The sequence below is a fragment of the Podarcis cretensis genome (genome assembly GCF_951804945.1).
Source record: "Podarcis cretensis genome assembly, chromosome: 2".
In the NCBI taxonomy this organism is placed as follows: Eukaryota; Metazoa; Chordata; class Lepidosauria; order Squamata; family Lacertidae; genus Podarcis; species Podarcis cretensis.
This window is the reverse complement of record NC_137171.1, coordinates 126,373,955-126,387,609: the sequence shown is the minus strand read 5'-3', so window position 1 is coordinate 126,387,609 and position 13,655 is coordinate 126,373,955. Positions and strand designations below refer to the sequence as shown.

Sequence of the window (13,655 nt, the reverse complement as noted above, 5' to 3'; positions counted from 1 at the left end):
AGATGGGCACCAGCCTGCAGAAATGCACACACAAAAACACAACTTCCTTCCGCAGACCTGCTGTGTTGTTGTATGTAGTCGACAAGGCAACACTCAAGGAAAGCTCCGGACAACCAACCTCACTGGCCTCACATTCCTCCACTGGCCACGAGAGGGCGAGCTTTCCCTATACGTGTATATTTCCCTGTGATAGCTGCGACCCTAGCTTTGAGTAGCAAAACAACTGCAAAGGTTTGGCACTGGTTTGGAGGGAATCCCAAATTTTGGGGTTCGTGGTTAATTTTCCTTCCGGGGGATTCCTCCCCCCTCCCAGAAAGCAAACATCTTCTTCCCTCCAAACAAGCTCTATACTATAATTCCATTTCTTTCATGAAAAGGTCCCAGCAGCAGCAAGGAATGAGACACCCCCCCCCAAAAAAAAAGTCCTTCGGGAAATGAAGGTGGCAGTTTTACTTTCCCCGCTTCATCTCTGTTGTTCCCACTGGTTTGGAAGGCCCGTCTTTATTACACCGCTTTTACCACGGCGGGGAATCCAGGGTCCTTATTGTGGGTAGCGCGGCTGGTGTTTAGGGCTGAGCTTTGCTTATTGCGGGGGGGGGGCATAGCTCTGTGGTGGAGCAGCTGCTTTGCATGCAGAAGGAGGTCCCCGATTCAGTCCCCGCCACTGAAGAAGAGCCCCCCCCCCAAAAAAAAACCCAGGTGGATGAAGCTTTACAGACCTCTGGAGTCACCCGCTCCCACCCCTATTTGGAGACTCCGCTGTGGGGAGGAGAGGCAACATGGGGGCGGGGGGGGGCAGGACGCAAAAGGCTGCGCCTTCACGGCTGGTCCCCATCCTAACACACACACACGGGCTGCTCTGTGCCGTAGCTCTATGGGCTCCTGCGTTCGAAAAGAACCGCGAAGTGTCGGGAGATTCCTGGTGGCCCAAAGGAAGGACCCCCCCCCCCGAGAAGTGGGAGGTTTTACAAAAGGGAGGAGGGGTGTCGGTGGAATAACACGCCTCCCCCCCCCCGTATTTCCGGGAAGAAAGCCGGTTTCGCGAGCAAAGCACGCGGATCACCAGAAAGGACAAAGAGGTAGAGGTGCGGCGGGAGGAGGGAGATTGGAGCGGGCGGGGAGAAAAGGACAGAGAGACCCCCCCCCGCGCGCAATACAAGCGCCTTTCTGGGGCCCCATCGGCAGGGGCTCCGATCCGCGCGACCCAGCTGCGAAGTGGGGACCCAACACCTACAGGGACTGCATTGCACGATCTCCTTTGCAGCGGCCCTACCGCTTGAGGGCAAGCGATGCTCAACTGCCCTGCACCCCTGGGGCGCCTTTGCAGGAACTGGAATGTGATGCCCACCAAGGGGGTCCCGACGAGGACCCCTATCCCCAAGCAGCCCTGGATTTGATCCCAAGACCGAAACACGACGCGCCCCGCTCTCTGCCCTTCCCGGCCTTGATGGAGAGAGGGTGTCCATGAAAGGGTTAAAGGAAGTGAAATAGGCCGGGATAAAAGACCCCCCCCTCCCTGCCCGTCTTGGGAGGCTCCTCCAGATGGAGAGGTTGGTGCACCTGGGAGAGATTTGATTCTGTGCAGAGGGCAAGGAGTGAGCTGGTCGCAGGGGAGACTGGGATGGAGGAAGGAGGGCAGAGGAAATTGGGGGGCTGAGGGAGGAATAGCAGCATCCCTTGGGGAGGGGGAGAGCCCTGCTGAACACACAGAGAGAGAGACTCTTCCTTTTGGAGAGATGTCTTCATCCTTGGGCAATGGAGGAGGACTGTCTGGTGGGTCTGCCTTGGCTTCTCCCTCCTGCCCAGGAATCTGCCACTCTTTCAAGTTGACCAGAGAGAGATGCCTGATTAAGGGCGGTGGGGGGGGGGGTCCCCACTGATTTCCCCACTTCTTTCAGGAAGCTCAATCTTCTCCCCGTTGATCCTCGCAAGCTACTGCATGTCTGGCTGTGCGCCGCCTTTTGTTGTTTAGCTGTTTAGTCGTGTCCGACTCTTCGTGATCCCTGGACCAGAGCACGCCAGGCCCTCCTGTCTTCCACTGCCTCCCACAGTTTGGTCAGACTCATGTTTGTAACTTCGAGAACACTGTCCAACCATCTCATCCTCTGTCGTCCCCCTCTCCTTGTGCCCTCCATCTTTCCCAACATCAGGGTCTTTTCCAGGGAGTCTTCTCTTCTCATGAGGTGGCCAAAGTATTGGAGTCTCAGCTTCAGGATCTGTCCTTCCAGTGAGCACTCAGGGCTGATTTCCTTCAGAATGGAGAGGTTTGATCTTCTTGCAGTCCATGGGACTCCCAAGAGTCTCCTCCAGCACCAGAATCCAAAAGCATCAATTCTTCGGGGATCAGCCTTTTTTATGGGTGGGCTGCCTTATACCAAGTCAAACCGTTGGTCCACCTTGGAGAGGAGAAGAGAGAAAAAGGTGGAAGGTCCTGGGAGGGAGTCGGGAAGCCTTCTCCAAAGCGGCTCTTTGCTTCTGGAAGCCCCGCCCAGGAAGTAGCCAGAGACCTCTTCCTCTCTCTCACGCTATACCACTCTTTCAAATCAGAACCAGATAAGGCGGTGAAGGTCCTGTGTGAGTGTCTGGAGGCAGTTGGAAGATTGTGGCTAACAGATTGAGGTTGAATCCTGACAAGACAGAACTACTGTTTTGGGGGGACAGGGGGCGGGTCCTGAATGGGGTAACTGTGCCCCTGAAGGACCAGGTGCACAGCCTGGGAGTCATTTTGGACTCACAGCTGACCATGGAGGCGCAGGTCAATTCTGGGTCCAGGGCAGCTCTCTACCAGCTTCATCCGGTAAGCTGGATGAGACCCTACCTGCCTGCAGACTTTCTCAACTGGTTATTTTCTGCTCAGACTACTGCCATGCACTCTACGTGGGGCTACCTTGAAAGATTACCCAGAAACTACAATTAATCCAGAATGCTGCAGCTGGACTGGTGACTGGGAGTGGCCACTGAGACCATATAACACCTGAAAGACCTACATTGGCTCCCAGGATGTTTCCGAGCACAATTCAAAGTGTTGGTGCTGATCTTTAAAGCCCTAAACGGCCTCAAAGGCCCAGTATACCTGAAGGAGCGTCTCCACCCCTATCATTCAGCCCGGACTCTGAGGCCCAGCACTGAGCGCCTTCTGGCGGTTCCCTCACTACAAGAAGTAAAGTTACAGGGAACCAGGCAGAGGGCCTTCTTGGTAGTGGCGCCCGCTCTGTGGAAAGCCCTCCCATCATATATCAAAGAAATAAACAACTATCTGACGTTTAGAAGACATCTTTAGGCAGTTTAGGGAAGTTTTTAATGATTGATGTTTTAATGTATTTTTAATACTCTATTGAGAACTGCCCACAGTGGCTGGGGAGGCCCAATCAGATGGGCAGGGTATAAGAAATAAATTAATATTAGTATAATTATTATTAAAGAGGCACCAGATGCCTTGTTATACTTTCTTCAAAAGATGAATATTTTTGAATACTTTTCCAGTGACGTAAATAGCACTTCCGTTTTACTTATTCCGCACAGGAGAGAATCTGATCTGCAAGTCTGAACTCAACTCCTTCTTTGAAACAGAAAAATACAGAAACTTTGAGAGGTAGGTCCTTCCTCTTGCCCGGGAGACTGTATCTTGTAGGTCTCGTTTCAGTTTGTGGGAACATGAGAAATGTCCTGCTGGATTAGGATCAGGGCCCACCTCGTCCATCATCCTCTTCTCACAACGACCAGCCAATGAGAACCCCCCCCCCAGCAGGGCCAAGAGCTGTCTCCCCACTCAGGACTCCCAGCCCCTGGGATTCAGATGAATAATTCCTCCGTAGGGGAGGGGGACTAATAGCTGGGAACTGAAGGACTGCTACTGAAATGGTGGGTGGTTCTGAGAAGGTGGACACAATGGAGCTGCCTCAGGAAGTAAATGGTGCAGGATTAGGGAATGTGTGCAGTTGCTTGGAGTGTATCAGGAAGATGTTACACATCATGGAGGAAGGAGGGAACAATACAGATATTTAGCTTTTTCAGAGGAGGAGGAAGATGGAGAAAGTGTGTCCCTCCAGATGTTGTTCCAGTAGATCTCCCATCATCCCTGGTCGTTGGCCATCCTTGCTTGGGCTTATGGTACTTTGAGTCCAGCCACATCTGGAGGGCCAGAGGTGTCCCACCTCAGCATAGATGGTTCCTCTAGAAGCTCAGACTCACTTGGGAGGTCCAGGTGGGTGTGGATACCAAGGGTTACTGAGACACATTTTCAGGGATTATGTTTGATGCCTAGGCTCCAAATCCAAGGTGCCCACACTAAATGAAGGTCTGGATGATACCCTCAAAGAGATCTGGTTTATATTCCAGAAGACGGCAAACCAGGGAATAGATGGGCAGTGTGTGTGGAGGTCTTGGGCTGCCTACACGACAAGGCCATCGTCTCCAGCAGGGTGGCCCCGTTTAAAAATGCACAAATCCGGACAGAGTTGTTGAGCTTTTTCAAAATACAAATTCTCCCCAAAAGAAGCAGCTTTTGAGCTTTCCTGATGTTTCCCACCATAGAAATCTTCGGAATGTAATGGAGTCTGCCAGGCTTCCCTGTGCCGGCTTGAGCCTCAAGCTCTCTTCCTGGCTCCAAGCAGAGTATTGCAGCAGCGGTTTTGCCTTGTGTGGGTGATAAATCCCAGTCTGTACACAGGCTTCTTGCTTAATCTAAGAAGGCTTTCTTATGTACAGAAAAATCATCATAAATCACCCTGGAGATCGGGCGGACATTCTCTCCGGCTCAACAGCTAAAAGCGAAAGTAACTCACACGCAAAGAAAGATTCCCGTATGTGAACAAAACTAGGCCTCAGGATGTGAGACGTCACATAGAACTGTTTAACCCTGTAAGTTCTGGTTCTCCTCACAAGAAACGGCAGCCTTGCCATACGTCTGGGTGGACCTTTTGCCGATCTTGTGAAAATCCTCCTCGATTCCCGGGGGGGGGGGGTGGGGAACAGACCTATGGCAGCCCTACCTCCTCAACCTTCTTGATATGGTCCAAAGGGAAGCAGAGCAATATTTTTGGCCCCAGGAGTTACCAGAAGGAGGCGTAGGACTCCACCCAATATGTTGCAATGTATTTGGACCGATAGAAGCTCCATATAAAGCACTCAGGAGTCCAGCTGTGTTGCAAGGAGGGCTTTATTCCAGCTGCAGTCCTGCAGCATCATAAAGTACCATAAATCAGCCTTCCTACATACAGGGGAGAAGCCAGTGTGGAGAAGTCAAGCATACCTCTGTATACAAGCTGGCTATAGACCAATTATGCAGCGCCCCATCTCTTGGGATGCTGACTCACCACATGAAACTGAGTCAGTATTTCCACTTAGCATAGTGTTAACTCCTTGATACCCACAACACTCCAACACAATCGTCTTAAGGACTCCACTCCCGATTCGTGTAGGGTTTACTGCTTAGCCTCTTCTTTTCCTGAAGATACTCACGCAAGGCTGCAGAGGTTTAGGATCAGAGTTTTTCTTCTACTGCTTGGCCTCCCTTCCCAGGTTGATGAGCCCCTCCCTTCCCTCTACGGCACTTGCATAAACGACCTGCTTGACCGTTGGAGTCACTATTGGTCTTGTCTGCTCAATGTGCCAGAGCCTGTCATCGCATGCAGTGAAAGTCCCCGACTCACCAAGGGGTTGAGACCCATCAATTATCCTCAACTGGTTTAGTTGGCCTGTCGAAGCTTTTCCTGGGTTGTGTGTGCTGTTGCATGCTGACAGCTTCTAGGACCCACAGGTGAGAATACAGGTTGGGGATGAATGGTGGACCAATCACCCCAGAAGGAGCCCCAAATTGTCTCCCACGAGAGGTACTATCGCAGCTCCAACACCGCATGACATAATACTATTAATGTATTTGATATCTCAGGAATAAATTTGTGTCTCCAGCAATAAAACTAATAGCTTCATCCTATGAATGAATCAGTGCTAAATATCCAAGGCTGAAGTTTCCATTAAGTACAGTTATATATTGATGTTTAATATGGAGCTTCTTCAGTGTGACACAGATTCCGCATTGAAATAGAGGAGGTACGTCCAGGAGTGAGGCAAATGGAGAAAGGACAGTGAGAGAGGCCTGGGCAGAGAATTTACACTAGGATAGTCCTGTGTCAGAAAACGGGAACGAGGTCAGGTGGCACATCATAATTATAAATACTAATTGGGATGAGTGCCAATTGAACTTGATGTGTGTCATATTCCTTTGTTCTCTCCCTTGAAACCCCAACAGGATTTTGTCTCCCTGCACTCTGAAGCAGACGATGGAGAAGACAGGCAAGAATTCTGGGGGGCATCTGTAAATTCAAAAGGAATAATGAAGAAACCATTTGAATGTATAGAATGTGGAAAGAGCTTCGCTGATAGTGGGAAGCTTCAACGACATCATCGAACTCACACAGGGGAGAAACCATTTGAATGTATAGAGTGTGGAAAGAGCTTCAGTCAAAGGGGACACTTAAGAGAACATCAACGAACTCACACAGGGGAAAAACCATTTGAATGTATAGAGTGTGGAAAGAGCTTCAGTCAGAGTGGAAGCCTTAAAAAGCACCAACAAACTCACACAGGGGAAAAACCATTTGCATGTATAGAGTGTGGAAAGAGCTTCAGTCTAAGGGGAAACCTTAGAATACATCAGCGAACTCACACAGGGGAAAAACCATTTGAATGTATAGAGTGTGGAAAGAGCTTCGCTGATAGTGGGAAACTTCGACTACACCAACGAATTCACACAGGGGAAAAACCATTTAAATGTATAGAGTGTGGAAAGAGCTTCAGCCGAAGTGGACACTATAGACTACATCAACAAACTCACACAGTGGAGAAACCATTTAAATGTATAGAGTGTGGAAAGACCTTCAGTCAAAGTGAGAAACTTCAACAACATCATCGAACTCACACAGGGGAGAAACCATTTAAATGTATGCAGTGTGGTAAAAGTTTCAATAAAAGTGGATACTATAAAGTACATCAGCGAACTCATACAGGGGAAAAACCATTTGAATGTATAGAATGTGGAACGAGCTTCACTGATAGTGGGAAACTTCGACTACACCAACGAATTCACACAGGGGAAAAACCATTTGCATGTATAGAGTGTGGAAAGAGCTTCAGTCAAAGGGGAAACCTTAGAATACATCAGCGAACTCACACAGGGGAGAAACCATTCAGATGTATAGAGTGTGGAAAGAGCTTCGCTGATAGTGGGAAACTTCGACTACACCAACGAACTCACACAGGGGAAAAACCATTTAAATGTATAGAGTGTGGAAAGAGCTTCAGTCATAGTCAAACCTTTAAAAGGCATAATCGAACTCACACAGGGGAAAAACCATTTAAATGTATGCAGTGTGGGAAAACCTTCAGTCAAAGTGGATACTTAAGACAACATCAACGAACTCACACAGGGGAAAAACCATTTGATTGTATAGAGTGTGGAAAGAGATTCAGTCAAAGTGGACACTGTAAACGACATCAACGAACACACAGGAAAAACCATTTGACTGCATAGAGTGTGGAAAGAGCTTTAATTGAAGTGAAAACCTTAGAACACATCATTGAACTCACACAGGGGAGAAACCATTTAAATGTACAGAGTGTGGAAAGAGCTTCAGTCGAAGTGGACACTATTAAATTCATCTACAAATTCACATGGGTGAAACGCTTTAAATGTAAGGTGTATGGAAAGTAATGCGGGTAACATCTTAAAATAGTAGAATACAAGATGCAGTGTAAGGTTAGGGAGGGGTGTGTCATCTGAAGAGCTGGTGGTGAATAATGGTGGGCTGAGTGTCACATGGTTTTTGGTCTTTGGAGGAGCGATTGGAAATGTTCATGTTTGAATTTGGGATGTGAGAGTTGTGAAAAGTGGAGTGTGAGACTTTTTGTGTTGCTTTGGATGTGCAGTTGTTTAATATACGAAGAGTCGCATCACTCCCATTCTTAGCTTCTTCCTACATGCAGACGGTAGTCTTGAAACCCTTGTATATAGTTTATATTGTACGAATTAAATGTGTTACTGCCCTCTCTCATTTTTGGCTACGTCAAGCGTGAAGTGTTGAAATAAAACATGATCTCTGGTGGCATCATATAGCTTGTAGCTGGGACCCAGATACGAAGCCTGCTTGCACCCGTGACTGGAACAAAGTGGTAGTCTAAATGTGGTTTGCCTTTTTAGTTTTATAAGATATGAAACTCGCTTATGCTTGCAATTGGAACCCATAGTGGTTAACACACAAAACTAGGGCAGCTTTCGGTGTGCTGCTTTTGTCAATAGGTAAATTCTGGGGGTGGGGCTTTGACCAAATAAGGGCAATAAGGAATGGGCATCGGGATCCTGGGAAATGAGTATAATCGGGCGGTCTGATAGGCTGTAACCTCTGCCCCGCCCTCCAGCCAATTGGAGGACAGAAGAGGGACATTTGCCCCTGGGGGGAGGATAAACTCCTGTGTTGTTCTGACCTGGGTGTGCCTGAATAGCTCCCCCATGCTTGCAACAATGCTTTTCTTTAAATAAATTTTGCTACTTCACCCCAGGGCTCAGAATTTATTCCTCACATAGAGCAGAGAGTGGGCACCGCCAGAGCCTCTGGCAGCAAAGTGCCCGGCGGTGGCACAGGTGTGTGTTAAATGCTTCACTGTAAGCTCCTAGCCAATTATCCCCCAAATAAGAGACACAAGGGGAGAAACCATACGGATGATTATAATGTGGAAAGATGTTCAGGCAGGTCCCAAACTTGGAATGCTAAGGGACAATTGTGGGAATGTTAAGGATAGTAGGAATGGATATGTTGAATAAGTGATATTCTTCCTTCACTCACGCTAGTGAGTGGTGCAGCAGAGCAGTTTCCCCTCAATATAGCAGGAAGATAGTTTGCAGATTCATTTGAATCTCTTTAGTTAAGTCATCAAATCTGACTTGCCCAGATGGATTATTCCTCGTGTCCCCTTTTATCCCTCCTAAAAGACACAAGAGTCTTTCCTTGTTGTTTAGTCGTGTCCGACTCTTCGTGACCCCATGGACCAGAGCACGCCAGGCCCTCCTGTCTTCCTCCAGGAGGACTCCCCTGAGTGAGTGCCGAGGGCCCTGCTCCTTTCTGCCACTTACCATCTGGCCTGGGGTGGGGCCTGAAGCCTCATAAGGACTGTGTGGTGCTTGCTGCCTGCTGCCCAGGAGGACTCCCCTGAGTGAGTGCCGAGGGCCCTGCTCCTCTCTGCCACTTACCATCTGGCCTGGGGCGGGGCCTGAAGTCTCATAAGGACTGCGTGGTGCTTGCTGCCTGCTGCCCAGGAAGACTCCCCTGAGTGAGTGCCGAGGGCCCTGCTCCTCTCTGCCACTTACCATCTGGCCTGGGGTGGGGCCTGAAGCCTCATAAGGACTGCGTGGTGCTTGCTGCCTGCTGCCCAGGAGGACTCCCCTGAGTGAGTGCTTGAGGGCCCTGCTCTTGCCACTTACCATCTGGCCTGGGGCGGGGCCTGAAGCCTCATAAGGACTGCGTGGTGCTTGCTGCCTGCTGCCCAGGAAGACTCCCCTGAGTGAGTGCCGAGGGCCCTGCTCCTCTCTGCCACTTACCATCTGGCCTGGGGTGGGGCCTGAAGCCTCATAAGGACTGCGTGGTGCTTGCTGCCTGCTGCCCAGGAAGACTCCCCTGAGTGAGTGCCGAGGGCCCTGCTCCTCTCTGCCACTTACCATCTGGCCTGGGGTGGGGCCTGAAGCCTCATAAGGACTGCGTGGTGCTTGCTGCCTGCTGCCCAGGAGGACTCCCCTGAGTGAGTGCTTGAGGGCCCTGCTCTTGCCACTTACCATCTGGCCTGGGGCGGGGCCTGAAGCCTCATAAGGACTGCGTGGTGCTTGCTGCCTGCTGCCCAGGAAGACTCCCCTGAGTGAGTGCCGAGGGCCCTGCTCCTCTCTGCCACTTACCATCTGGCCTGGGGCGGGGCCTGAAGCCTCATAAGGACTGCGTGGTGCTTGCTGCCTGCTGCCCAGGAGGACTCCCCTGAGTGAGTGCCGAGGGCCCTGCTCCTCTCTGCCACTTACCATCTGGCCTGGGGTGGGGCCTGAAGCCTCATAAGGACTGCGTGGTGCTTGCTGCCTGCTGCCCAGGAGGACTCCCCTGAGTGAGTGCCGAGGGCCCTGCTCCTCTCTGCCACTTACCATCTGGCCTGGGGTGGGGCCTGAAGCCTCATAAGGACTGCGTGGTGCTTGCTGCCTGCTGCCCAGGAGGACTCCCCTGAGTGAGTGCCTGAGGGTCCTGCTCCTTCCTGCCACTTACCACCTGGCCCAGGGCAGGGCCTGCCAGGCCTCACTAGGACAGTGTTACTGCAGGAGGGGCACAGAGTGTTTTTAAAATGTTTTTTAAAAAATTCTTTTGGATTTTTTGTATGTGGGGGGTGGGGTGGGATGGATGTTTGGTTGGGTTTGGGGAATTATTTTTTTTATTTTGATGTTTTTTTAATTTTTAATTTTTTTTGTTTGTATTGTTTTATTGGTTTTGTTTGTTTGTATAAGTTGTTATTTTGTTCTTAGGGGGAGGGGTCAGGGCTGCCGGGGAGTGGGTCCCAGCCAACAAAATGGCTGGGGCATGTTCCACAGGGGGGGATGCACTGGGACAACCGATCTCAGTGATCACGGGTAGGAGGAGGAGTTACGCTAAGACCAGACCATGTCATTACAGAGGAGGCAGGTTTAGTCGTTGTCTGAGGACTATTCCTGCCTCCGGGTCTGGTCCTGACCGGATGGATACTAGAATCAGCAAGGGATACCCACATGACCTGAAGATGCTGCTGTGCAATGCCAGGTCAATGATTCATAAGACCACTGCCATCCATGACTTGATCATGGATGGAGGACTTGACCTGGCATGTGTAACAGAGACTTGGTTGGATGAAGCAGATGGGCCTGTCCTTGCCGCTGCTTGTCCACTAGGTTTCTCTTACGCACAGCAACCCAGGTCATGTGGGCGGGGAGGGGGGGTTGCAGTGATTTTTAGAAAGTCATTAGTTTGCACCAGGCGTCCTATTGGGAAGACCCAGTTTTCTGAGTGCATGTTCTGGAAGTTGGGCAATAGGGGCAGTACAGGATTCCTTTTGGTGTACCGACCTCCCCGCTGCACCAAGGATTCCCTGCCCGAGCTGCTTCAGGTCGTGGCGGATGTTCTCCTGGAGACACCTAGCTTGGTCGTCCTAGGGGATTTTAACATCCATGCCGACACGACCTTACAAGGGGCAGCTCGGGACTTCGTGGAAAGCATGGCCTCCATGGGGCTGTCCCTGAATAAGTCTGGCCCAACCCATAGCCGCGGACATGCCTTGGACCTGGTGTTTACCTCTATGGATGTTGGTGATCTGACACTAAGTAAAAGTGAAACAAAAGAAGTGCCATGGTCAGATCACTTCCTGGTGCAACTGGACTTCTCTGCGACCCATCCCCTCTGCAGGGAGGTGAGACCAATTCGGATGGTCCGCCCCCGCCACTTAATGGATCCAAATGGTTTCCAGAGAGTGGTTGTTGTTGTTGTTTAGTCGTTTAGTCGTGTCCGACTCTTCGTGACCCCATGGACCAGAGAGTGGTAGGGGATGCTTTATCCCATGTTGATGGCCTTTCAGCTGATTCCCTGGTGGCCCGCTGGAATGCGGAGTTAACCAGGGCTATTGACTGTTTGGCTCCGAAGCGCCCTCTCCGATTGCATGGAGCCCGGAGAGCCCCGTGGTTTTCCACGGATCTGAGGGCAATGAAACAATCTTTGAGACGGCTAGAGCGCCGGTGGCGGATAACTCATTCCGAATCTGATCGGACACAGGTTAGAGCTCAACGTCGAGCCTACCAAGTGGCGATAGCGACGGCGAAGAAGAATTTCTTCACCGCCTCTATTGCATCTGCAGAAAACAGCAGCAGGAGACTTTTTCAGGTGGTTCACAATTTAGCGGAACCACCTGTAACATCGGGGCCCAGTACGGGCCACATGTTCTCCTGCAATGATTTTGCAAGGTTTTTTGCAGATAAAATCGCTCAGATTCGGGAAGAAGTAGACTCCATCGTGGGAGCAGGGCCAGGGCGGGAGAGTGCTAGAGTTCTGTCTAGTCAAGTTGAGTGGGATCAATTCCAATCTGTTACCTCCGAGGATGTGGACAGGCTGCTTGGACGAGTGAAACCAACCACCTGTCTCCTGGATCCTTGCCCATCCTGGCTTATAAAAGCTAGCCGGGAAGGACTGGGCGATGGGCTTCGTGGGGTGGTGAATGCTTCCCTCCGTGAGGGAGCCTTCCCAGACCCGCTGAAAGAGGCAGTTATTAAACCGCTTCTTAAAAAACCATCTTTAGATGCGGCCACAATGGCCAACTATCGCCCAGTCTCAAATCTTCCATTCTTGGGCAAGGTGATAGAGCGAGCGGTTGCCGAACAACTCCAGGCACGCCTGGAAGAAGCGGACCATTTGGATCCCTTCCAGTCGGGATTCAGGCCTCATCATGGGACTGAAACTGCCTTGGTCGCACTGGTTGATGATCTCCGGCGGGCTAGGGACAAAGGTGAGAGCTGTTTCCTAGTTCTGCTGGATCTCTCAGCGGCGTTTGATACCATCGACCATAACATCCTTCTGGACCGTCTAGAGGGGCTGGGAGCTGGGGGCACTGTCCTACAGTGGTTCCGCTCCTTCCTCCTGGGCCGTGTTCAGAAAGTGGTGGTGGGGGATGAGTGTTCAGACCCCTGGGCTCTCATTTGTGGGGTGCCTCAGGGTTCTGTCCTCTCCCCCATGCTTTTCAACATCTACATGCAGCCGCTGGGAGAGATCATCAGGAGGTTTGGGCTGGGTGTTCATCAGTATGCAGATGATACCCAGCTCTACCTCTCTTTTAAATCAGAACCAGTGAGAGCAGTGAAGGTCCTGTGTGAGTGTCTGGAGGCGGTTGGAGGATGGATGGCGGCTAACAGATTGAGATTGAATCCTGACAAGACAGAAGTACTGTTTCTGGGGGACAGGAGGTGGGCAGGTGTGGAGGATTCCCTGGTCCTGAATGGGGTAACTGTGCCCCTGAAGGACCAGGTGCGCAGCCTGGGAGTCATTTTGGACTCACAGCTGTCCATGGAGGCACAGGTCAAATCTGTGTCCAGGGCAGCTGTTTACCAGCTCCATCTGGTACGTAGGCTGAGACCCTATCTGCCTGCGGACTGTCTCGCCAGAGTGGTGCATGCTCTGGTTATCTCCCGCTTGGACTACTGCAATGCACTCTACGTGGGGCTACCTTTGAAGGTGACCCGGAAACTACAACTAATCCAGAATGCGGGAGCTAGACTGGTGACTGGGAGCGGCCGCCGAGACCATATAACACCGGTCTTGAAAGACCTACATTGGGTCCCAGTATGTTTCCGAGCACAATTCAAAGTGTTGGTGCTGACCTTTAAAGCCCTAAACGGCCTCGGTCCAGTATACCTGAAGGAGCGTCTCCACCCCCATCATTCTGCCCGGACGCTGAGGTCCAGCGCCGAGGGCCTTCTGGCGGTTCCCTCATTGCGAGAAGCAAAAGCTACAGGGAACCAGGCAGAGGGCCTTCTCGGTAGTGGCGCCCACCCTGTGGAACGCCCTTCCAGCAGATGTCAAAGCGATAAACAACTACCTGACATTCAGAAGACATCTTAA

General features: G+C 51.0%; 2 protein-coding genes across 2 annotated transcripts in view; both read left to right on the top strand.

Moving 5' to 3' along the window:
* The first annotated feature begins 811 nt into the window (after positions 1-811).
* LOC307208566 (uncharacterized protein) overlaps positions 812-13,655 on the top strand; it is a 31,867-nt gene continuing 19,023 nt past the window's right edge. The window contains exon 1 of the mRNA XM_079963289.1: positions 812-1,079. Within this exon, the coding sequence (XP_079819415.1) occupies positions 875-1,079 (205 nt within the window). The 5' untranslated portion in view covers positions 812-874. The remainder of the gene's footprint in view (positions 1,080-13,655) is intronic.
* The window catches only part of LOC307209893 (uncharacterized protein), a gene marked incomplete at its 3' end in the record, with an annotated part of 57,053 nt that continues 46,982 nt past the window's right edge, over positions 3,585-13,655 (top strand). Inside the window, exon 1 of the mRNA XM_079965265.1 lies at positions 3,585-3,592. The remainder of the gene's footprint in view (positions 3,593-13,655) is intronic.